Source organism: Tachypleus tridentatus, chromosome 7, assembly GCF_004210375.1.
Source record: "Tachypleus tridentatus isolate NWPU-2018 chromosome 7, ASM421037v1, whole genome shotgun sequence".
Taxonomy (NCBI): Eukaryota; Metazoa; Arthropoda; class Merostomata; order Xiphosura; family Limulidae; genus Tachypleus; species Tachypleus tridentatus.
The window spans coordinates 19,427,384-19,453,967 of record NC_134831.1 but is presented as its reverse complement, the minus strand read 5'-3'; the positions used below and the strand labels follow the sequence as shown (position 1 = coordinate 19,453,967).

Here is a 26,584-nt window from a genome sequence, read left to right as displayed (position 1 = left end):
AAACTCAGCAATAGCAACTTTAAATTTGTAAGTGTAAAAAAACCTAAAAATCTCTTTTAAGAATAAGTAGCATTTTATGTAATTTAATAAATTAAATATTTGTCTTTCTATTGATTACAAATGATATAATAACAACACACAGAATTATTGACAGTTTGTAAAAGAAAGAATGTGATAGGAGGGCATGGCAAATGGATTTTTCTCTATGATTGTTATAGCCTTAAACGAAAATGATTGAAGGCAATAAGATTTAGTCTGTGCCTTAGTAATATCTGTACTACAAATGTGATGAGTATTTATGTTAAGCCCAAGACATCATAGAGAGGTGATGACTGAACAGAAAATGGAGAAACGAGAATAAACAATTGTCTCATAACATAAACAAGCAGATATTAAGAACTTATTTAAATATTACCTGTTAAGATTAAGAAATTAAAACCTGTAAATTTTAAAGTTTGGTTTATCAACTATATTTTTATGCCATGTTTATTTGTAAACGTTGATAATAAAATAGTTTAATTAAATTTTTAATGTAACTAGATAAACATTTTATGATGTGGACCATGATCCCACCCTTGTATACAAGATTAACAAGGCCTTAGGAATGTTCTAACAATTATTGTAGAGTATTAACAATTTTGAAATTTAATGTGGCATGTAATTTTAAAATACAAGTTTCCACTAATTTGGGAAACACCTTGCTTTAACAGTTTCCAAAAAAGTTCTACCTTCCATGAATTATTTTAGAAAATGTACTTGAAAGAAAGCATTTGAAAATGAGATTGATGACTAATGCATATAATACTCTAAATAAATTAGTTACTCATGATGACGAGAAACCCACTTGAATTAAACATGTATCTCATGATGGCTGATATGGGTATTAACACTTTTACCAATAAAGCAGAGAACAACATTTCAATCTTGTTTTATGAAGATAACCTTAGAAAGTTGAAACATTGTTCTATGCTTTATTTTTAAAAGTATTGATACCCATACCAGCCAACCTTTACATATAAATTAGTTAATCCTTTTTTTAAAAAAGTAGAACTATGAAATGAACTTGCCTTTTATAAAGGAGAAATCAATGTAATGAATTGTGACAAAAATTAAAATACCTTCCAGAAGAATCAAATATATTTTTTTATTTAATTACAAAATTACTTCTAAATTTTTGAAATTTATACAGAAAAAATACAAATAACTCATTGATATGAATAATGTTCAAGTGAAAAACACTGTTAGTGGATAATGGGTATTTTCTGCATTCCACTTTAACCCTTTAAACTTGGGCCTGGCTTTTTGCAGATAGCTGCATTCAAAATTTAGTTAACTTTATTGTTAAAGTATGTCAAGAAAATTAACATCAGTATGTTATTTATAATTTAAACTTTTATAACATCTAAGTTTTAATTTCTCAATTTTGAAGAATATATTTTTAAAAATTCTCAGTGCTCATTTCTATTTGTCATATGATACATCTGCATTTTGAACTGCCCTCTTTTAGCTTTTATAACTTGGGTATTATTGCAGCTTCTTTGTTTGATGTATCATAAGCACAATCTTTAACAAATTCTGAGATCCAGTGTACAGTTTCAGCATCGTAACTTTTTCACACATTTATAAAAATTAAATTTTCCCAACTCATGGCAGAAGCTCTGCCCATATATATGTAAAATTTTCTAAATAGTTTTCAAAACCATCTGCTCTTTATAACCAACAGAAAGGGCTTATTTTCAACATTGAACTTTCAACAATCCTTTTGAAATTGGTACTAGTAGAGGATTTGTTCAGTTATGTGCTGATATGCTGGTTGATGCATATAGCATTTAGTGATGTTTTTAGAAAACCAGTTAAATTATATATGCTTTTTAATATTATATTTTAATAACATATGTAATTTTTATGTTTGAAAATGCATATATTAAAGGTATGTTACATTTTCTGTTGACTTAAAAAATTAGGCACAGGTAGCAACAAGTACAAAGTTGTACGTGTATATACAAAAGTATGTAGAAATCTACCAGTGTGACTTGGCACTCTTCAGGCCTTTTTCAAGCTATGAAGTAAGCCTATAAAATTAAAATGTAAAATGTGTAAAGGTATATCAGTTCAAATCCTGAACATAATGAAATTGAAAATGTTAGATTCTTCTTTTTTAAGAAAGAAGACCTGATTTTTCAACTCTAGTTTGTGTGAGGATATATAAAATAAAAACTTATTACTTTAAAAAAATTTTGATAATCATATAGTCAACTCTAGAGTTTAAATAAATGAAATATGAAAACTGTAAAAAGAAAATTATTTTTTTATTTGTAACATAAAAGTCAGTCTACTCTTAAACTGATTCATTAAAGGTATTGAAAATTCACAGACAAATTTATATTATAGGTACTTTATAAAATTCCCTGGTGTTATGTGTACAACAGGCAAGTAATGTTTACCTAAAACTTGACAAATTTTTTGATGATACACTTAATAATTACAAAGATCTTCTATGTGATGCTTTGTAATTTTCAGTTATGTAAAATAACCAACTTGTGTTTGGTGAGGTAAAGGATTGTTAAGGCACCCCTGATTTAATTTTCATGCAGAACAAGTGTTGGGTAGCTAGTTATATAATATGATAGATACATCATTGTTTATTATTTGAGCTCTTGTTTATCAGAGACTTTGCAGTCAAATAAATAATCAAGATATGTTTATTGGTATATCATATGATCACCTTATTTGCTATTCATACAAACCATACCTTGATTTAGCATGCATAAGATGAGTGAATCAATGAACTACTCTGAAATATGGCCCACTCCTGAACAACTTAGGGTACTTTATGTATATAGGTATATATATATACGTATACAATTGGAATCTGGTAACCTTTCTAGCCAATTCATTCTCTGGACACCTCTTTTTACAGAACGTTAGTGGACAGATAAGCACAATGGGAGCTTGTATTATCTTCTATTAGAAAAGAATTCTGACCAACTTGCATATGAGAAAGGATCCTGCCATTATTTTAAATTGTGTGCAGCAGCTACAGAGTTTCACTGGCTCTTAGTTTATGCAGAAATTTTAACAAATGCATTAGTCATTTCTCCTATAACAGTATTTCAGTTTAACAAGCTTCCCTTTAATCAAGCCAGTCCATTACATGCATAATTTCAAAGTGTATTGAATATATGGTTAAAAAGTTGTGAAAAATTGTCTTGATTATTTATTTTTCTTTGACATAAAGTAGTAACTTCTAGAGTTTCATCACTTTCAAAAAATGCTTTGTTGCTGAAGTGAAGCTTTTTTTTTTCAACTATTAATAAATTGAAAAGACTGTTAGAAGCATTTCTTGTTCTGACTCTGTTATGTTGGTTGAAGCTGTTTAATGCCCAATGACCTTTTAAATTAGTAGGAATGAAAGTTAAAATGGAGTCTTGACAACCATAATTTATTTAGTACCTGGTACGAAGGAAAGCACTCTACCTCACACAGAAACATCAAAGCTTTTTTTGCCCCCATGATGACTTTTATTAGTGTTGGTAATACATAGTTTCCTCATGTAATAATGAGATAGATATACTGTAGTACTATCCTAGTGAGTTCGCTTTAAAGTTTATTTAGCTCTAGGAAAAAAAATATTTTGATATATGAACAATAAGTTTTATGATAATATGTTTGTGATTATTATTAACTCACCACATTTATGTAATATTTCAAGAATATGTAGTATTTATGCTGCTGACTTATCCCTTTGATAACCTTTTATTTGCTTCTCCTGATATGCTCCTAAGAAAGTATACTCATCAAGTCAAATTTCAGTGGCTATCGAAATTTAATTACACGTGAGATGTAATAAAATTCACACTTTTAACTCTGATCAGTGTTTCTGCTTTGGTTTAAAGTATAAAGAACAAACATTTCACTTTCTTTTTATCAATAAGTAAAAACTGCATACTTTTTTGTGATAACACATTCCCTGAAATATATTTTAAATTACTTTATTATTTTGCATATGAGAAGATATGTTGAATAGAGTAAACCAGTATCCAAATCTATTTGCATAAAATTAACTCAAGTATTGAGGTAGTGATTTCCAATTCAAGAGACATTAATAATAGTTTCATTTTATATACAGTTACCTAATGCATAGACGTGGCATAGCCTAGTGGTGAAGGCCTGAAAGTTGTGAAGTTTACTCATCACTAAACATACTTGCTCTTTCAACTGTGGGACATTATAATGTGACAGTCAATCCCACTATTCATTGGTAAAAGAATAGTTCAAAAGTTAGCAGTGGATGGTGCTGACTAGCTGCCTTCCCTATAGTCTTTCACTGCTAAATTAAGGATGGCTAGTGCAAGTAGCTCTCATGTAGCTTTCCATGAATTTCAAAACAAACCAAGACACATCTTACAAGGTAGTTTTAACTTTAATAATTTTTTTAACAGACCAGATTGCAGGAAATTGCAAATATCTTTTTTCTACTATAATATTTTTTGCATGAATGGCTTTGTAGAAACTGCTGAAACATTGAAATTTGAAAAAATATTCTCACCACTGTGTTATCTACTCTTCAGTACTTTGTGAGTATGCTGATTAGCTTATTGGCTCTGGCCTGGATTGGTAATGTTGTGAACAACATGTTACTCACCTTCCTTCTTGGTAAGTTCTGTATACATTTATTTTCATTGTTGATACTCCCAGTTGCTTTTTAACAGTGTAGAATATTAATGAAATCAACATAAACAACATATTTGTAGTCAGAAATTTTATTACCAGCTTCTTGTTAAGCATAAATTAGAACACTGTCAAAAGTAACAACTCTTTTTCTCTTCAAGCTTTAACTGTTTCCCAAATTAAAGTTTTATACATCACATCTCTGTAGCTTTAAACTTTCAAGAAACACATCATTACAAAAATATTTTCTCTGCACATACAACAAGCCTTCTGCTTACCCCTATTGGAATTGAATAGTACAATGTGTGTATGTTGTAAATCATCATGCTTCACTTTCCTAACCAATTGGAACATTTATTTATAATTAAACTTTATTGTTTTATTGCCTTTTGATTGCTCTTTGAACCATATATAACTGCTAGTCATGCCATTATAAGTTGTAAATGATTAGGGAAGGTGGGGCTCCCATTCTGCTAGTGAAATATATTACCCACAATCTAATGTGATCTAAATATATCTTTATTTTTACATTTCAGTTACTTTTATCATAATAGAGGAAGAGTAAACATAAAAAACAAGAAATAAAATGCATGTGTATCCTTTTTTTCTCCTATCAACTGTTGATGACACTTAACCTTCCTTTTTTTATATCAATGGTTGTAATCCATTAAATTATTTTATTTTATTTAAAAGTGCACCAACATACAAAAATTAGACAATTTCCCCTAACTCTCAAAATTTTTGTGGCTTTTTAGCTGTGAGGAAAGAGATGATAAAAATTCATTCAAACTAGTCGTTATCTCTTTTATGTGAAAGGGCTTGTACAAACAGTGAAATTTGCAATTCTCATTCAGAACACTATGTAATATAATATGCCATTTGATAGATAAAAACTGTGGCTTTTTCTTGTTTATAGATAATATGGAATTAAACATAAAAGAGATCTATTGTACAAAAGAGTTACTGTTCAAAAGAATAATACATGTTTCAATACAAATGCTGAAGAAATTGTAAACAGAAAAAGTTAGACTTCATAAACCAACTAATGAAGATCTGTCAACTAGCTTGAAAGAGATTGTATGCAGCTCAAGGCAGTCAGAAGCACTTCTCTGACAAGAAGATTAGGAATTAACATTTCAAGATTGGACAGAAGGTTGTAGTTCTTCTACCCATAGATAACAACAAACTCATCCTGCAGTAGAAAGGAACTTTTGAAGTGCAGGAAGTGATTAACAGAGGGACCTACAAGCTGAAAATTGGTGGGAAGACCAAGATCTACCGCTTCAGTCTGCAACACTTCAAGACAAAAGAAGACCTAATGGGTGCAGCTGTTGAGGCACAGATTGACAGGTGTAATTGTCATAAATGCAGAGCCAGAAGACAGTGAACTTGTCACAAAAGATTAAGACCTGCTAAACCTACGACTATGAGGTGAAGATGAGACATACAAAGACATCAACATCAATGAAGATGTGACATGCAAGCAGAAGAAAGAGCTATAAGATCTACTCTACCAGTATGCAAATGTCTTTACAGATAGAACAAGCAAGACAGACCCCATGCAACATGAAAATCATCACATATTCATGAAGAAGAGAAACAATTCAAATTCCTTCATCATGTACTTCCCAAAACTGAACCTTGTGATGAATTCCATCTCTGAAACAATGAGCAATCTAGAGGCTATCATGATGAAAAGAAACAGGGCTAAGTTCTTTACCAAGAAAAGGTAAAGGTTATTTACAAATTTCAAAATAGACAATCTGAGAAGAAAAATAAGAAACAATGCAACTTTTATGACACCAGGCTGACACTATCAATTCAAGAGGATGGTATATGAGTTAATCAACTCAGCAGCAACATTCAGGTGTATAATGAAAAATATATTCTACAAAACCACCAACATCAAGCATTATGTGATTGACATTCTGACCCACACAGCCAAATGAGAAGACCACTTGAAAAAACCCAGAGGGGTATTTGGGTGAGTGATGACAATAAATATGACCATTGGATCATCTAAGTGCTATATTTTTATTATTCTATGCTAGACATAGACATATGCTAGAATATTTGGACAAAAGGTGGGCAGTCCACAGATAGTGATGTAAGAGGAGAAGCTGATCTGTATACAAGATGCGCTGACTCTGATGATCAACCAACAACTCATATCCTTCTTTGGGTTAGTGGGATACTATAGGAAGTTCATCTCAAACTATACTGAATCGCTGATGAACCTGACCAAAAAACTTCAACACAGTAATGTGAAGTGGGAATGACCACAGCAGATAGCATTCTAGAAGTTGAAGAATATTTTAGGAACTTTGTAAATCTTTAGAAACAACAAACCATTCATTGTTCAGGCTGATGCTTTAAATGTTGGAATTGGAGCAGTGCTTCTGTAAGAAAGTGAAGACAGTTTCTAATGATGCATATCAGTTAAAAGCTGTGTATTAGTGTGAAGAACTACTCCATGATTGAATGAGAGATGAGTATTATACCTCCAGATCTACAAATTTCACATTGAGACAAACAAAGGGACTACAAATGTTGGCTCAGATTATATGAGTAGACTATTGTAAATACTTTTCTAGAAAAGAAGTTTTTTTTTTATTAGATATACACAGCTCTTTGAGTTCAGGTGTCATATTTTATGGTTTGTTTATGTAACTATTTATGAATAATACATTGTTTAGTTCTATTGTTACCAATTAACAGTAGTTTACAATAGTAAGATAACAACATCATGTTGCTGGAGCTGTATGAGTTTCTAGTTGGTTTAATTGAGTATAATTGCATCAGAATATTTAATATTGTGTGGAATATTCTAGACTGTACAATCACGAGTTTGATCATAAAAAGCTTATAGTGATAATTTTTAAAGTGAAATGACCACAGACTGTATAGTAATAACAGAATGGAGAAGAATAATTCTTCTTGCAAATCATGTTCTAAAGTAACTGAACAAGCCTATGTGGACTTGGAATAAAATAAACAATTATTTAGCACTTTGGATAAAACTGTGGTAACCAACAGTGCAGGGATTGATATTAACACTTGTCCATTTATTTGGGGCAAGTAAGATGTGCAGTCAGACAAGTGAAGTCATTTATAGAAAATGTTAGAGAATATCCATGTTTGTTGGTTTGTCATTTTTCTTCCATTACTTGTCTTATCATGAATCCTGCAATTTAATGTCCTAGATCCCACCTCGTACTGATCATGTAATTCTATTTCTTAAGCAGTAAAACAAACAATAGCATGTCCTAAGTCGAACGAGATAGTAGAGGAAATATTCAGTGCACTTAAATCTTGTTCTTAGATGTGCACACACCCAAATACAACTGATTAAGCTCTGAAGCTGACGAGCATGAACTAGTGAGCTGGTCAACTGGCATTCAAAGTTCCATTAGAATATACATGCAAGATAGCTAGCTAGAACTTTGTATAAGTAACTATGCCCTTTGGTCAAGTGAGAATTGCTGATCACTTGTCTGAAGGACAAGTACCCAAGTAAGCGTAATATCAACAACTGAACAGGCTATATATGTTTGGTTTATTCTTAATATATTTCTTTTTAAATAAGCAGCCTGTGTTACCATTTGCTTATAATTGAAAATTATCACTAATAAGTCAGGCACCTACTGTAAATAATCCAGAATAAACCTGACAAATCTGAACAAGCTACCTACATAGATTAAAATTGAAAACCAACCAAGTAACTAAAATAGCTAATTTAATATAATGTTCTTATTTATGAAGAGTAAAATGCATTGTTTCATCAGTTGGGTAGTGTTATTTTTGAGAATACATCTTGTAATACATCAGGAGATTTAACAAACTTATGTGATTTAAGTTAGCCCTAAATCCATGTACAAAGATAAAAAAGCAAGTTAGCATTTATACCAAAAATAAATATATTAAACATTCTAGTCAGTACTGTTAACTTAAGTAACATTAAAGAAAAGACAGAGAGTTGTAGTCATGTGTACTTTGTTTACCCTTGGGGTTTAATTATCAAGATAATACTTATTTATAATAAAGTGTGCCAAGTTCTCAATATGTGTATAAATTAGTAGTTTACAAGTTCCATGTTAGAAGTGTCTAAAAATAACATTTAAGACTTGTCTGATAAAATGCAATATTCATGTCTTCTTTCACTTCCATAAAATAACCTAAATACAAGACATCTACTAACAAATAAAAGTATATTGACATGATATCAAATGAATGAAAATATGCTTAACTCTATTGCCATTCTCATCCTGTACTGTGAATATTACAAGGTTTTAGTGATATAAATTCAAAATTTTATTAAACTACTTTATGTTATGCCAAATAGTATATCATAGAATAGTAATTAATACTCCATAGTTTAATTTTATACATATATATTAAGTATATTCATTTTGTAAGGCAATTTTAAAATAAATCCTGAATTTCCCCTTGTATGAGAAGGCATACCTTTTCTTTAAACATCCCATCTTCTCTGTTTTATTCACGTATTCTTAATATTATGTATCTGAATAAATATAATAGTATTGTCTCTTGTATGTCCAAGTGACTACTTGCTGGGTGTGGATGGATATTTACCAAATTTGGTATGTAGGTTCATTGAATCTATTGGGAGATACATACAGATTTTCAGTTTTGTAGTTTTTACAGGAGTTTTTCGTTTTTTACTACTAATTCTTTCCATGTAGATGGATCTTCACAAAATTTGATGTGGAGGCTTATTAGGTGTGTAGGTAGATACATACAAATTTTCAGCTTTGCATTTTCTGTGAACATATTTATTTTGCATTTTACAGTTACATATAAAGGAAAGCAACTTTTAATGTCCTGAGATAACCTTCCTTTATCATATATTATTATAAATTCCATCTAGTAGATGAGTTCTCTAGTTAGTAACCAATAGAAAGCCAAGGTTTTCATTTATCAAATAACTCATTATATTGCATTCTTTTCTGAACAGGGAATTGTCATTTTCTTTGTTAGTACAAGTTTCGTTCCCAAGGGAAAGATAATGCTAGCTTTGATTAACTTGTAACAGCTTTTGTCTTATAGTCAGAAAACCATAAAAGTGGTGATAGTTATGGGAAATTATCTGATTTTGCATGTTATTGTTTAATTAAATAAAAATTATTTAGTGCATTACTATTTATTAGTTAAAAAAAAAAGAGTATAGCTAAGTGCCCTCAATAGTTAACAGTAAAGGGTAAAATAAATAATAACAATGAGAATATCTCATGAGGCACTCACGTAAACAGCTTTGAGTAGCTCGTGACTAACGTTATGTGAGAGCATAACGTGAGCTTCAACGTTCCTTGTGATTTACAATATTTAATTGTATAAATTGTTGTAGTTAGACATGGTTTGAAGGGCAATAAAGCAATAGAATCTTAAACAGATGTATACTGCCATGAGTTTAAATCTACTTAAGATAAACAAATGTAGTTTCATGTTACAACTGAAGTCATTTTAGAAAGAACCAAAGGGGTGATCTCAATTTATTTTACTTTTTTTTGTGGTGGTTATGATGTCAGTCAGATTAACCAATCTTGTATAAAGTGAGGATATGGGAAATAACATATAACATTTTACTGAAAACAAATGCATTTAAGAAGTTTTAGAGATTATGCAAATGAAATTTGAGATTTTTAAGATGAAGAAAAGTATTTTTTATTCTTAACATGATAATCACTTTCCACACAGGTTGTTAAAATAATGCTTGATATATTCATGGACAAATCTCTTTTTTTTAGTTTATTAAAGATATTTCACTAAAAATATGATTTTTTTATATGTGAAAAACTTATAATATTTACTGAAAGTCTGTCATATTAAAAATTAATAGTATCAAAGCTATGATAACTAAACAAACACAAAGAGGTCAATGATTTGTCAGATTGACTGAGTCCATGTTGAGAGGTTTAATGTCTTTGAGACAGAGCTAACAAATAAATAAATAAAATGTTTATATCCAATACTGTGTTTTGTCAGGTGAATACTCTCAGTAGTTTGTGCCTGGATAGTCTAAATAATGCAAAATAGTCTATAGTAAGAAGTAGACGTTAATTAGTTTGGCAGTATTTATATATAATAATAAAGCATATTGAACTTTATATATGTATAATAAAATTTTACAGGTTCTGAGTTATATTTGAAAGGATACCATTTATTGAAACATGTTTCCACATTGATTTTCAAAATATTGTACAGAAATATCACAAACCAGAAGTACTAGCACTTAGTTAACTTATTCTTTTTTTCTTCCTCGGTGTGGATTCCTGTATGTGGTGAGAAGATCTTCCAGAGAAGATTCTGTTCTTTCAGTTTACTTCCTTTGGGATCTAAACATCCACCCATGTGTTTGCTATGCATGGCGACCAGTAAATGGGAGGAGAGATTCCTGGTGGTTGAGGGATTCAACCCTAACACACCACTTTGACCTTGAATTCCTGCTGATGGGCAGCCTAGAGGTGGCCCTCCCAGGATCAGTCAGCTAGTCTACTTGGGCTAGGATCAACCAAGTACAGTGTTGGATGCTCTCTGTAGATTTTGTGGACATTGTATCTGATGCTGGTGCTTGAGAAAAGTGCTCATGAAATACTGGCATTGCTGCAGTGCCCTTGTTTGGCACTGTAGAGCATTCTTTCATAGGGCTCCATAGTGGGTATGGTCAGTGGGCACTGAGATATTCTTCCTTTATTAAGGATATCTTAAATAAAAATTTAAATAAAATAGTGAATAAACAGCCCATAGGTAAATGACCATGTCTTGAAGATTCTGAGCATCAATCTTTAATCTCTGTAATACCTGTATCTCATTTTCTTGTACTATATTCTCTTTCAGACAAACTTTTAGAACAAATATTGTTTTATCTTTATTCAGAAAGGACTAGAGGGACTTGGTAGCTCTCCAAAGTCAGTCAGAAAGCATTAGTCTAGTGACACATTGGTGGAAATATCCACTCCTAAACATAGTGAACTATTCTTGCATTCAAAGGTGATTGGGAATATACCCATTGAGGTTACTCCCCATGCCACTTTGAATTCATCACAAAGAGTTATCGTTGAGAGAGATTCCCCAAATCAGAGATCCTTGCTGGTTTCTCCACCCAAGGAGTTTCTGCAGTGAGGCATATCTCCACTCGCAAAGATGGAGTTATGATGCTGACCATTGCCCTAATGTTGATATTTACATTACCATGTCCACCTGCTACCATCAAGACAGGTTTTCTTAATTGCAAGGTACACCCATATATTCCAAAGGCTCTCAGATGTTTCCAATGTCAGCAGTTTGGTCACTAGAAGACATCATTTGTGGTTCCTTGATGAGTACTCATTGCAATAGCAAAGGACCACAATGCCTGTGAGTGTGAAACAGATCCTCATTGTGTTAAATTTAACGGCTCTCACCCATCCTACTTTCGTTCTTGCCCTAAGTGGTTGGAAGAAAAAGAGGTACATCATTTGAAAATGATTCAAAACATTATTCATCCTGAGACTCAAAATTTACTGTCCACCACTTCACCTAGGACTTATGCTGCTGCACTTCATTCCACTACTACTGTGGGAGTGCACACGGATATTGCCGTGCCTTCGAAAGAATTGTTCTCAAACCATATGAAAAATCTTTGGATGTCTGTGGTTAAGAAAGTTGATGAAACAACGTCAACATCCATCTCTGTTCCTAACACTCATTCCAGCAAACTCCCAGATCTACTTCCTTTGGTTCCAGGTGCAGGCATTTCCTCGGATGTATCTTCTTCAGTGACTGACTGTATTATACAGGCAGCAACTCAATGTATTCCTAAAACCTGGACACATTTTCCACAGTATCCTTGTCCATGGTGGAATTCTACCTGTCACATGGTACAGAAGATTCAAAAACGGGCCTGGGATACTTTCGTTGGTATCCCGCACTCTCAAACCACAATGCTTACCAGTGGGCCCATGCACATACTTGGCAGGTAAGATGTCAAAGCCAGAAGGAATCTTGGATTAAATTCACAACGAATGTCTCCTATACCACCAGTTCCAAAGTCATGTGGGACAAGATTTGAAAGCTCAGTGTGCAGTATAATTCTGTCCCCTCTTTTGATCTTCCTCTCTGATGGCCAGGAAGTAGCTGATGACCAGAGCATGACCGATACTCTCAGTGAAAGCTTTTGCCAGGTATCTAGCACTTCTGCTTCATCCTTCACCTTCTTAGCTATCAAAACTCAGGCAGGGCAATCACCTCTTTCCTTTCAGGCTGATGGTTTCTATGACTATAATCGTGAACATGACGATGACCAAAGGAGGTCGAAACGTTGTTCTCCCATCTACGTAAAATATTTTCTCAACTCAAACGAGCCATTTATATATATATCAGTCGGACCTGATGATTTACACTACAAGATGCTACTCCATCTATCTCCTGCTTCTCTTGCTATTCTTTTGATTGTTTTTAACCAGATCCAGCTGGAGAATGTTTTTCTTGATGCAAGGCATCAGTCTATTGTCCTACCTTTCTCTAAGCCTGAGAAGGATCCCAAGATTCCTTCAAACTATTGTACAGTTGCTTTGATGAACTGTCTCTTGAATTAAACAACCGCTTCTCACTCACTCAGTGTGGGTTCTGATGACAGTACTGCACTGTGGATCACCTGATTCAACTTCAAACTTCAATCAGAGAAGCCTTTCTCAAACAACAACATCTTGTAGCAATATTTTTTGACCTTGAGAAGGCTTATGATACTATGTGGAGGTATGGCATATTGTGAGACCTCCACTTATATGGGTTACATAGCCATTTGCCCTATTTTATTAAAGAATTTTTAATGGACAGGTGATTTCAAGTTCATGTGTGTTCGACACTTTCCCGTTCTTTCCTGCAGGGACTTCGAGTTCTTTAGGATTATGTTTTGAGTGTTAAACTTTTCAGTATAAAGATTACTGCCATCACTTAACAACTCCCTCTTACTGTTGCAAACAGGATAAATTTTGATGACATTCACATCTCATGTCACTTATCAAACATGAGGTTTATTGAGCAGCAGCTACAGAATGCCCTCAATCATTTACTGAAGTGGACCACAGCAAACAGTTTTAACTTTACTCTGCATGCAGTTTTGCCTCCAACAGGGTATTCATCCCAATCCTGAACTCTATGTAGGTGAAGTTGTGCTTCCCGTGATCCCTGAAACAAAGTTATTGGGGCTTATCTTTGACTCTAAGCTGACCTTTATACTACACATCAAGCAGCTATAAGTCAAATGTACAAAAGCACTGAACATCCTCCATGTCCTCTCTTCCAACACTTGGGGAGCAGATTGATGTTCTGTGCTAAAGATATGTGGTTTTGTTAATTGATCAAAACTAGACTATGGGTCTCTAGTCTGTGACTCTGCCAGGACCTCAGCCTTGAAAATTCTAGACCCCATTCATCATCAGGGACTTTGGCTCTGTACCAGGGCTTTCTGTACTTCCCTTGTCGAGAGCTTGTACACAGAAACTCATAAACCACCTTTTATTTGCTGAACATATTTCGAACCATCCCTCCATTTCCATTTATACGGATGGTTTGAAATCAGGTGATTCTGTGGGCTCTGTCATGGTTTGTTGTGGTTTGATGGTTGCACATAGAATCCCCTCTACAGTGTCTGTATTCACTGCCAAACTGTATGCCATTTCTCTTGCCCTAGATCATGTAGAAACGACGCAGTACTCAAATTGTATTATTTGTACTGACTCACTTAGTTCTCTACTGGCCCTGGAATTGCTTGACGTTAGTTCTCACCCTGTTCTCACTGACATTCAAAACCAACTGGCCCATTTCTCTTTAACATCTTCTGTCCAGTTCTTCTGGATGCCAGGTTATGTTGGTATTCACAGGAACAAGCTTGCCGACACCACAGCTAACTCTCTCTGCTCTGTCACTATCACTGCTATGTCTGTTCCATATGTGGGTTATGGTCCTGTATTTATAGCTCGGCTCTGTGCCAGTTGGCAATTGACTTGGAATGAGCAATGTGAAAACAAGTTTTTTTCCACATAAAACCTTTTCTTGGACTTTGGCTATCTTGTTTCTTTAAAGAGAAAGTTGTCCTAACTAGACTACACGTTGGTCATACTTTTTTTAACTCATTTTCTTTTATCTGGGAATGATGCATCAATGTGTGGTCTGTGTGACACTCAGGTCACAATAGCCCACATTTCGCTGTCGTGCCGTCGTTACGAATTTCAACAATGACACCATTTTCAACATGTTTTGTTCCAAGGTTTATTCCTTACGTTGGATAGTGTTATTGGAGATGGTGTCACTGTCAACCTTAGAAATGCTTTTAGTTTTTGTAAAGGCCATTGGCCTTTCTAATGTTATTTAAGTTTTTAATTCGTAAATTAGACTTTGTTTTTAACATGATTCCTTTTTACAAATTTAAGTAAAATTAGTTTCATACAAAATTTGAAAATTGCCATGATGTCAAATAACTTGAAGCCAAGACTGGAAAGGCCAACTTCAGGTGACTGGCGTTTATGTTTGAACTTACCCATTAGTCATTCTGGCGACTTATAATAATTAAAATTATACTACAAAAGGTCTTTTGAAACTGGTATTATTTTACTTTCTCTTTCATGGCTGTAAACTAGATTTACTGTAAATTGAATTTAATGTTATTTAAGTTTCTAATTAAAAAATCAAACTTCATTTTGTGTTACCTCGATTCCTTTTCACAAATTTTAATAATTTTACTTTTAAGTTTTTTTCCAGTAGTTTGGCAAAGATAATCTAGTTGCTTTGCACTGTAAAATGCCAAACAACCAACCAACTTATTCTTTTTTTACTCATTAATATATATTTACAGTTCTAGGACCGGTGACGCTGCCTGGTCTAAAACATCAAGGAATTCTTCAAAACTACAGTCGTCAAATAGCACAGCAGCTGAAAAACATTGTTGGTCAGAAGCTAAAGAAGAAGTAAATTGAATATCATTGAAAACCTCAACCTTCTTGTAGTTGATAGTTGTATTACAACATGTTAGATATTATTGATTTGTCACCAGTGTAATATGTTGTCAGTTTCTTTGTGCCAAGTTTCTTATCGCTCAAAGCACTAGTCAATATTTATATCTGAATTAAGATTTAAGATTGAACGTTTATTGCAAGCTTCTGTCTTTTTAACATTCATCTTTTCTGTAATATAGAAAATACTTCATACTTTTCAAAAGCTAATGCACTTTTTAAAGGCTTGAGAAATGAGATAAAATGTCATGTTAGACTGCAGGTATATTTCTCATGTTTTTTCAGTTAAATGTTTTATAGCATAGAGAATATTTCATACTTTTTGAAAGCTAATGCACCTTTTAAAGGTTTAAGAAATAAGTTAAATTAAACATCATGTTAGAATGTAGATATTTTTCTCTCATATTCCATTTTAGTCAATCCATTACACTACATTTTAGGATAATGTATATTTTCTTTGGTGAACTTGAAAAGTTCTAGACTAAATATTAATTTGTTTTATAGTCACACTGTGTTTATCTTGATCTCTGTTTGTCTTTCACTGCAGCTTATCTGTTTTTTCTTATGTGTTTTTAATATAGATAATTCTGTATAGAACCTCAAACTTGCTGAAAAAAATGATGCAAATTCTTCTTATTCAGTGACTTTATTTTTACCTCATACTTTTCTAAATACTTATGGTAAAAATTTCACACAAGTTATTGAAAGTCATAAATGTAACATTAAAGCTATATGTAGGTTACACCCTTAACATTTCAGAAATTAAATAAAGGATTCTTGAAACAAATTTACATCATGCATTAATTTTTTTTTTTTGTAAACTTCTAGAAAATAGTTTGGTAAAAAAACAGTTTGTGAGTTTGTTATTGAAGCAGTCACAGGAGTTGGTGGTTCAGTAATAAAGTCATTTAGTTCTGTTCTCTTATTACTTTGGCACTGCATGAGCGCTGAATATTCTAGAGTGATTCTCCTTGTTTGTTTGTTTTGGAATTTCGCACAAAGCTACTCGAGGGCTATCTGTGCTAGCCGTCCCTAATTTTGCAGTGTAAGATTAGAGGGAAGGCAGCTAGTCATCACCACCCACCGCCAACTCTTGGGTTACGGTAGGATTGACCGTAACATTATAACGCCCCCACGGCTGGGAGGGCGAGCATGTTTGGCGCGACTTGGGCGCGAACCCGCGACCCTCAGATTACGAAGCGCACGCCTTAACGCGCTAGGCCATGCCAGGCCCTTGTCGTTCTGAAACACGTGCATCTGACTTATCACAAACATGTTTTGCAAGTGATATTACATGTTACAGTACCATCACGTACCTTTTTACGAATATCACATTTATAACTTAAAATTACTTTCAGAGTTCATTTTCAGTTGCTCAGTAAAGCTTTTCTATAATTCCATTTAAAATCAGAGAATTGATGTAGTATATTGAATAAAAACGGCCATATCGTAGGAGTTATGATAATGATAATAATTAAACAAAAAATAGATCTTTAATATATATCTACGTTTTGGTTTGAGAGTAATGACAATTTAAGTTAAGCATAGCATTATTAACAACTGTTTATTGCGAGTATAAAAAAAGATATTAAAATATATGAAAACATTAATCTGCAAGTAATATAGGTTTTATTATTTTTAATATTGTATCAAACAAAGCCTGAATCAAATAAATGTTTTATACATTTTAAATCTTCAAGTGTTGTAGTATAGTTAAAACTAAGATATGCTTACGGAGGTAAGTAGTCACAGCGATGGATGTTTGATCTGAAACGTAACAAAATCATTTCAAGAGCATTAGAATACTTTGTACAAATACCAGCATCTCTGTGCAAGATGTAACAAAAAAAACCAAAATAACACTTTGTTGTTCATTTACAAACAAACAAACAAACATAGCTAACGTTAAAGTAAAATACGTAAACATTCAGTGGGTTTGAGATTATTCAATTAACAACACTGATACGCGCGTATTGAAAAAATTTTTACCCATTTACTTTTCGACTTCGTAACAGTTTTCTCAGATGGAGTTTGGTTTACAGACATCTTGTCAGTTGGAATCTTTTGGTCGTAACTATTTTTAATCGAATCGTTTTAAATAAATGTTGTTTAAAACAGGTTTTTTAATATTGTTTTCGTTAACAACCTTAAAAGCTGTTAGACATTTAGTGTTATTTCCTGTTTGTTCAGTTACAACAATTAACCATGTAAGTGTATTAATAAACTCACTAGTGTATCGAGTGATTAATATCTGCAGCAAGAACACGAAAATAAGTTTCTAACTCACGCATATGACAAATAAGTTGTCTCGTCATAAAATTTATGAATTTCGGCGATAACTGTCGTACTTCGTAACTTAATATTTACTATATATTTCGGGCAAAATATGATTAATGTGAAGCACTTGATGTACAAAATTACTTATTATTAAGCATAGAAGCGCATAACTATTTGTATAAGCCTTACCCGAATCGGCAGGTATGAGTGTCACAGGCATTCGAAAGTCGAAGTATACGAAACAGACGAGAATTTCCTCTTCCAGATATACTAGCTTCATCCTGTTCGGTGCCGTTCAACTTAAGTGCTTGTTCAAGGTCGTTTTCAATTTTGCTGCAAAATAAATGTATTTGATTAGCTTCTTAAATTTCGCGCAGATGCACTTGAGGGATCTATACAAGCCATTTCTAATTTAGAAGTGATATACTAGAATGAAGGTAGCTAGCTAGTCATTACCATTCACAGTTAATTCTTGCGTTATCCTAAGGAAACACTGACTCAACGGGTGAAAAGGGTCGTATGTTCGGTGATGCGACCTTAAGTAGGGAATCGAGAGCCCTATTCACCAAGTGCCAGATTTATTACAGCTTTTGACCCACCAGTTGCGAGACATTTCTCTTTATGACTAATACCCTTTTAGTTCTAAAGGTAATTAAAATTTTGGCTGTAAAAGTCATTACATTGTTACAACTTGTTTAATGAGACAATAGTAATTATGTATATTAACAAAGTCCAAGACGTAGCATAAAATTAAGTTCAATACACAGAGAAATCCATTAACGTTCTTCCGAGTTTAAAAGTCTGTTTCTATTAATGGAAAGCTTAATATTTTTATACAATAAAAACACCATAATGAAATTCTAGAAACCATGTTAACGAGATGTATTTATGTACTCGCCGATTTGAGAATAACGAAAGAGTGCGAGATCTTACGACAACCATTTGATTATAAGTTAATAAATTCTTTCAAGTGACTTAGTTTAGACCTAACTAAAATGTTTAACTTATGCTAATCCAATCTTTGGAATGTCTTCTATTAGTTTTAATGATAAAGTATGAACACATCCATTAAATTGGAAAAGCTTTACAAACAATTACATAACCTGAACGTTTGTGTTAGAGCTTACACACGAAAGTAGAGAGAAAGAATAATGTTCTTATAAGATACTTACGCTTGAACTTCCGATGAAACTCCGTTTTCTCCCAATAATCCCAATATTTTCCGGTTCATCGCATACACATATCGGTGCATTAATATCACCGGATGAAGCAACCATCAGCATCCCAAAGAAGACAAAAATACAAATCTGGAGAAGGAAAAGGAATTGAAAGATGTGTGGTGGACCCATTTAATGAAATACGATATTTTAATATTGTTGACGGTCTATAAATGTGTCCTTCTATGTAAAGGATAGATGTCATAGGGTATGCAGTTAACTGAATCTATAGTTAAATAGGTTTTACGAAGGTTAAATACAAATTGACGTAAAAGTTAGAGAGAAATTGAAATAAAATACCTTTTGTTTACCTAGGCCAGTAGTTCTCAAACGTTTTCCTTCTCGAACCCATTTGGCGGAGTTAAAGGGCCTTGCGAGCCACCTACCGGTCCTACCCGCATTCATTATATTATAAAATAAAGAAGAAAAAAGCAGAACAAAACATTCACCTTCCTTAAAACTAAGCCTTTGTTCTCAATGATCGTAGTTAAAATATTAATTTTCTCAGTTGCTCGTATATTTATTAGTGGCGTGGGAAACGGAATACACCTTAACCCCCCCTCCCCTTTTCAATAGGTTCCAGTAAAAATCCGTTAAAAGTAGGTAAAGTACAATCAGGAAAAGCAGAAGGATGCATAAAATTATATCCAGAATCCAAGATCTTCGAATAATTCAAATTTTGAATTTCGCTCAAAAGCTACTAAAGGGCTATCTGCGCTAGCAGTCTCTAATTTAGCAATGTAAGACTAGAGGGAAGACAGTTAGTCATCACCACCCACCGCCATCTCTTGGGCTATGTTTTACCAACAAATAGTGGGATTGACCGTCACATTATAACGCCCCACGGCTGAAAAGGCGAGCATGTTTGGTGTAATAGGAAGTCGAACCCGCGTCCTTCTGATTACGAGTCGAGTGCCTTAATCACCTGACCACTTGCAAGGCTGAAAGAGGACTTCTGCAGCAGTTAAATTTTGCATAAATCGCTTACTTTGTGCGAATATATATTTGGCTTTTTACACAAGTTTGGGTTTATGTTTAACCTATTGTTATAGCGTAAAGTAATAGCAGAATTGATATTCTTAGTTCTAAACAAGCAGCATCTCATTTAAAGAAAATTTGGAGTGAGAAATGTCAAATACAAAATATTAATAAACGATTAATCAAAGTACACAAAAACTTAATAAAAGGGTAAAATACATAAACAGAGGATTACTGCTAGACATCTGCTTCACTGTGCTCCGCGACTTGAAAAAATGTGCAAGGAATCTATAAATTAAGGGGAGGGTCTACGTTTTGGAAAGTGCTTGGTATGTCATTAGTGTATAACTACCATAATATTTTAGAAAACGCTGTTCCAGGAATTGCTGCTTAGTATAGCACGTTCATCGTTATTAAGCACAATTCTAGACAAAGGGCTATGAGTGCTCTGCCCGCCACGGATATTGAAACACGGTTTATAGCATTAAGTCCGCAGACATATTGCTCTGCCATATGGAGAAGATAGAGCATGCCACAAAAGTTATGGATTGAACACGTGACTATCCTTTATTAAATATCAACAATAAATATTTCCTTACATTTTTCATGATATTCGATTTAATTGCTCCTTTCTCTATAGCAGTTTACGCACGTTTTACTTCAGACCTTGTTTGGTCCACTTATATATACATAGATACGTGAACATGTATGTGTGTGTGTGTGTGCGCGCGCGCGTAACTTGTTTGGACAATGAATAATGAATAATAATTTCCTTCGAAGAAATATCTGAGATATTTATTCGCTCTTCTACTGAGACTTCTTGTCTTTGCTGTTCTCAGAAGTTTATTCGTAACTAGCTGAACTTTCCTCTGGCGCTATGTCCCCCCCCCCCTCCGGGTTAGATAAGATTGGGCATTCCCCAAGGTTTTCAAGTATCAGTGTCGAAACTTCTGAGAACGTGCTAGATCTTGTCATTTCAAATTTTAGAGGTATGTTTAGTGAAATATACTGCCGATTTCTAGTATAGTGACAAACACTACATATTTTGTTCCATTTTTATCTCCTGTGCAATTTATTTCTCAGTTTAATGACATATCAACTAAATTATATTTCTATTTAATGATTATCATGAATTTCTGAATAACTATTTCAGACTTCAGTTTATTTTAATTAGGTGACGCAACAATACAATTAGTATGATAACGAGATTGTCATGTGCATGAGCTTGGTGGGTATTCCCATGATGTTTATCTTATTAAAAATTACACTAAACAACTTTTTAGCAACAGTTACCTTTCAAAGTAGTTCATATGTTATAAGGTGAGTTATAAAACAAAAACTATTTACAAAGGTTAAATTTCATTGTTACACCGAAACATTTTGTAATCAATTATGAATCATTTTTACGAGGTTTTAGTGAAATGAAACAAAATATACAATTCACAACGTTCGACGCCTAAATATATACAGTAAATTCCCCACAATTTTTTATTATAGGAATAATATTGTTAGATTGTTTGTTTGTTATATAAATTTCACCCAAAGCTACACAAGGGCTATCTTTGCTCGCCGTCCCCACTTTAGGAGTGTAAGACTAGAGGGAAGGCAGGTAGTTATCACCATTCACCGCCAACTCTTGAACTACTCTTTTACGAACGACTAGTGGGATTGACCGTCACGTTATAACGCTCCCACGGCTGAAATGACGAGGATGTTTGGTATGAATAGGACTCGAACCTGATAAACGTTAGAAATAACTCGTATTGCAGTTAATGCTGTTGTTGTCGAAAAGCAACTCAATCGGCTATATACACTCCTCTCCCGCTGGTACAGCGGTAGGTCTACGGATTTACAACACTAAAATAAGGGGTTCGATTCTCCTCGGTGGACTCAGCAGATATCCTGATGTAACTTTGCTATAATAAAACACAAACAGTGCGGGAAGTTGAACATTTTACGTTTGTTAACGTACCATTGACCAACTGTTAAGAATTTCTATACGTTTATCAAGATATGATATTCTAAACCATCGTGTATTTATAGCATTTTGTGAACTCAAGTGTCATTCCTAATTACCAGTTAAATTAAGGCACAAGTTACATAATATAAGGAGTTTTATATTTTTATAGTTTTAAGTTCAGTGCTGTTCTATTTGAAACAGTTCAGTTCAGTCAAATACGTAGCTAATGTATGATGGTCTTTGAGACCTTTGAAAGGGTTTCATGTAAGCTGTATGAATATCACTTCCACAATGTTATCTTTTATAGTGCTGCTGTATGTCTGATGACTATGGTTCTGTGTACAGCGTAAACAATTTATTAGACCAGTAAATAATTTTATCAGACACGTAGAGAAAGATGTGTAATTTAGTATTTCATCTATCACAACAAACATTTCCAAAACACATGTAATGACAAAAAATAACATTATATTATTATACATAGCGTCTGTAACCTCACATTAGTTACTATTAAATATTTAGTGCTTGGTTGGTCCTTCTCGTACTGTAACCTTCGTAAACCCACACGACGTGATGTCGATAAGGTTACTAATATAATCCAGCGTAACTTCATCCTAACTTGTCACTAGAAATTGCTGAAACTCAGCTATGGTAGGGCGTTTAGGATCGTCGTTAGTAATTTGTCGGTCCAGTTCGGTACAATGTTTCTCAATGGGATAAAACTCTGAAGACTTTGCTGGCCATGATAATATTATAATATCCTCCTTATCGAAATAATCTTGTATGATATATAAACCATTATCAATGGCATTTTCTTCCTGGAAAACAAAATTAATGCCAAACCTTTCCCTGGCATATGAAAAATATATTGTTTCCATGTGATACGAGTAGGAGGTGTCGTTGACGTTTCCCTGGAAGATATGAAGAGCACTTTTTCCACCATGATAAATAGCTGCCCAAAAATGTACCCTATGTGTTTCATGTGGGAGAGAATGTCTTTCCTCATCTGTTCTCCATGCAAACGACGAACACAAATCCTACCACCGGCTTTAACAAGCCAGAATCAAGACTCATCTGGAATGATGACATATCACTAGTATACTAACTGCAAGTTGACTTGCTGCGTTAACCAATTTTCGCGGTGACAGAAATCAATTCTTGATAATATTGGTTTGCAGGTAATTCTTCTAGAAAACTAGCTTTGTTTGGCCAGTTTCCTATTTACCGCTCTTCTGGATATATGTCGTAAGATATTGCAATAGTTATTTTGACTTTGACCTGTTAATCTGATCAAAACACGGTCATCTCCTGCAGCAGTTTTGCAATGTTTACCAGCAGACTTTCCTGGAACAAAGTTTGCTGTTGTATGATGACATTTCAGAATTATATATATAGTAAACTGGAGGGTATCCTGGTTTTCTGACAACATTTCTTTGCTCAATGCTATTTCTGGACAGTCGAGCAGTTTAATACCCTATAACTCCTAACATGTGACGATGCATGATTTTATTTCAAGTGCAGATAACTGTCTGAGCAAAAGATTGATCTGTTGCGAGAAATATTATACCAAGAGTACACCTTTTATACAAAACAGGTGTATATATGTGTTTTAACGAACAAATGGTTAAACAACTTAAAAATTCCATGTTTTAACAACTCTGACATATTTGTCCGATCATAAGATGCCTTCTCTGTCACTATTTGGACATCTAACCAATAACTACTCCATGATTCTAGTAAATAACATAAATAAAAAATAGTATGCAAACATTTTGTATATTTATACCATTAGCTCTATGGAGAGTCTGTAACTAATGATTTGGAGTGATAACTGAACCATATTGGAATGGTGCATGGAGTGGATTTTGTAACCGCATGAGATTTATACTTACGATGCTTGTTCACCAACATATACATACACATACAGGCAGCTTTTTAGTTTTTTTAAGTTGTAAAGCCGTATATACAGACGGCTAAATGTTTTATAAATGTATAAATATATATTCAATGCAAATATTATACAATATTGTGTCAAAATATAATATATACGTACAAGTAAACATTTTTAATATTCCGTATAGTTGTTATGTTTCCGTTTATCCTACTCTTCTCCGCTGGCCATAGTAAGGACGATTACACTTTTGACGTAGCTGGTAAGGTTTCCCCATAGCATGACACATTTTACACTCTACTACTTACAAAACCCGTTAATTAACAATTATGAATTTATTATACGAAAATCTTCACCCTTCCATTTCTAACGGAGTTTGTGTTGTGACATTCTTCGACCCTCTTTTCTTGTGACGATTCTAAAATCAGGTTGGCTATCACTTCTGCATAATGTATCTGAAACTAAATATGTTCTAGTTAATATTCGTAGCTACTAAAATTTTTACTTCATTTCTTCCTAAAATCGCTATCAATTTCGTCATCTCCTGTTTGCACAGTTCTTGCAACTTTCTCAGAGTCGGCTTCAAGGATGGCTTCTCTTTCTGCAGTATCTATAAAACTCGTAACCATGCAGTGTTGGCTATAATTCGACATTTACCATCGGCTAGCATTACCGAGGTTGTCTATCTAACGCTCGAAACTGAGCCTGGTGCTGCCTCTGTGGTTTAAAGATTTATGTTGTGAGAGACAGCTTAGACCTTTGTACAAACATTTCAAATGTTTGTTTAACATGGCCAAAAATGAATCACGCAGTAGTAGAAAATATTCACATCCTGTCAGAAGCGTCGTTTCAGAAAGGGCAGGAACCCTATACACAAACAAATGATACGTAGCATCTGTACTGTAACCCTATACATAAACAAATGATACGTAGCATCTGTACGGTAACTTTATACATAAACAAATGATACGTAGCATTTGTACGGTAACCCTATACAAAAACAAATGATACGTGACATCAGCGCAGTTACAACAATAAATTAGTAACCGGTATCGTACATGTGCCACTCCATATAAATATATATACATGTCCATGTAAGCGTTAAATTGCATCCCCATCTGAACACAGATATAAATACATATATATATGAATGTATATGAGGCTCCATATTAACAACAGACTAAATTAAAACTATGGAGTATCAAAGGTTATACAACGTTGTTATTTTATAGGTAGTAAAATATGCTTTAAAACCGCCCTACCATGCTTCATCGTGTCTTATTTTGCTTAATTATAAAAGGGAGTGTCACAGTATAAAAAGAAATATGAGAGATTCAAAGTCCTATAGAGATTTATATGATAATGCAAAGCATTACTTCAACACATTTGCTATTCAAAAACGTTTGTTGGTATCACATAACAAATATTCTATTAGTTGCTGAAATGTGCGTGTTCCAATGGTTAGTGGCCCGGCATGGCCAAGCGTGTTAAGGCGTTCGACTCGTAATATGAGGGTCGCGGGTTCGAATCCCGGTTGCACGAAACATGCTCGCCCTTTCAGCTGTGGGGGCGTTATAAAGTGACGGTGAATCCCACTATTCGTTAGTAAAAGAGTAGCCCAAGAGTTGGCGATGGGTGGTGATGACTAGCTGTTTTTCCTCTTGTCTCACACTGCCAAATTAGGGACGGCTAGCGTAGATAGCCCTCGCGTAGCTTTGTGCGAAATTCAAAACAAACAAACAAAACAAACAAACCAATGGTTAGCGTTCCAGATTATGAATTCAAATGTTCTCAAGTTTGTGTCGCGCCACAAATAAATCGCGCTGAGTTATTAAAATGACGGTCAAATTTCAATATTTGATTAGGGTAGCCAAATAGTTTGATCTGTTCAGTATTTCGCAAAAAGCTACACAATTGTTATCTACGCTAACGGTCCCTCATTGAGCAGTGAAAAACTAGAGGAAAGGTAGCTAGTCACCACTATCTACCGCCAACTCTTGAGCTACTCTTTTACCAACAAACAATGGGACTGACTGTAACATTATAAGGCCACCACGGCTGAAAGGGTGAGCATGTTTGTTGGGTGAGGATTCGAACCCGCGACCCTCAGATTACGAGTCAAATGCCCCAAATACCTGGCCATGCCGAGCCGAGTAGCCCAAAATTTGGTGGTAAGTAATCTATCATTTCAAATTTAAGGATGGTTTATGCAAGCAGTATTCGAATAGTGTTGTGCAAAATACAATAAAATAACAAGAACAGTTAATTAGTAACTCAGTAACAAGCAGCCTTAATACTTTGCCTATAATATATTTGCTATGTTATTAAGCGCAGAGAGACTCAACTGACTATCTACACTGTGCCCGCAACAGGGACCAAACTTTAATCAAATTTTGATATGACAAATCTTCAGGTTTACCACTTCGCTATAAAATCCGTTAGAATTTATCAACATTTCTTCAGATACCATATGTGTAATGGATATGTAAAGTAGCATACAGGCCTGGTGGTTAGGGAGCTCGAATCATAATCCGAACGTCTCCGGTTCAAATCCCCTACCCCACCAAACATGCTCGTCTGA

General features: G+C 33.9%; 1 protein-coding gene and 1 long non-coding RNA gene across 8 annotated transcripts in view; one reads left to right on the top strand and one right to left on the bottom strand.

Moving 5' to 3' along the window:
* LOC143255245 (uncharacterized) overlaps nucleotides 1–20,826 on the bottom strand; it is a 28,815-nt gene extending 7,989 nt beyond the window's left edge. For 2 of the 7 annotated variants that reach the window (XR_013030482.1, XR_013030477.1), the window contains exons 1-5: nucleotides 20,752–20,805; nucleotides 19,475–19,565; nucleotides 19,130–19,264; nucleotides 18,147–18,290; nucleotides 17,415–17,447 (exon numbers count right to left, since the gene is read on the bottom strand). This is a non-coding gene — a long non-coding RNA (uncharacterized LOC143255245). Of the gene's footprint in view, nucleotides 1–1,959; nucleotides 2,073–17,414; nucleotides 17,448–18,146; nucleotides 18,291–19,129; nucleotides 19,265–19,474; nucleotides 19,566–20,751 lie in introns of those variants that run through there. The other 5 variants (XR_013030479.1, XR_013030478.1, XR_013030481.1 and 2 more) reach the window with 5 other exon arrangements.
* Nucleotides 2,065–17,408, top strand: LOC143255246 (ADP-ribosylation factor-like protein 6-interacting protein 1). The gene is made up of 2 exons (XM_076510594.1): nucleotides 2,065–4,656; nucleotides 15,524–17,408. The coding sequence occupies exons 1-2, from the start codon at nucleotides 4,584–4,586 to the stop codon at nucleotides 15,637–15,639; spliced, it is 189 nt and encodes a 62-aa protein (XP_076366709.1). The 5' UTR covers nucleotides 2,065–4,583; the 3' UTR covers nucleotides 15,640–17,408.
* Nucleotides 20,827–26,584: the final 5,758 nt, after the last annotated feature.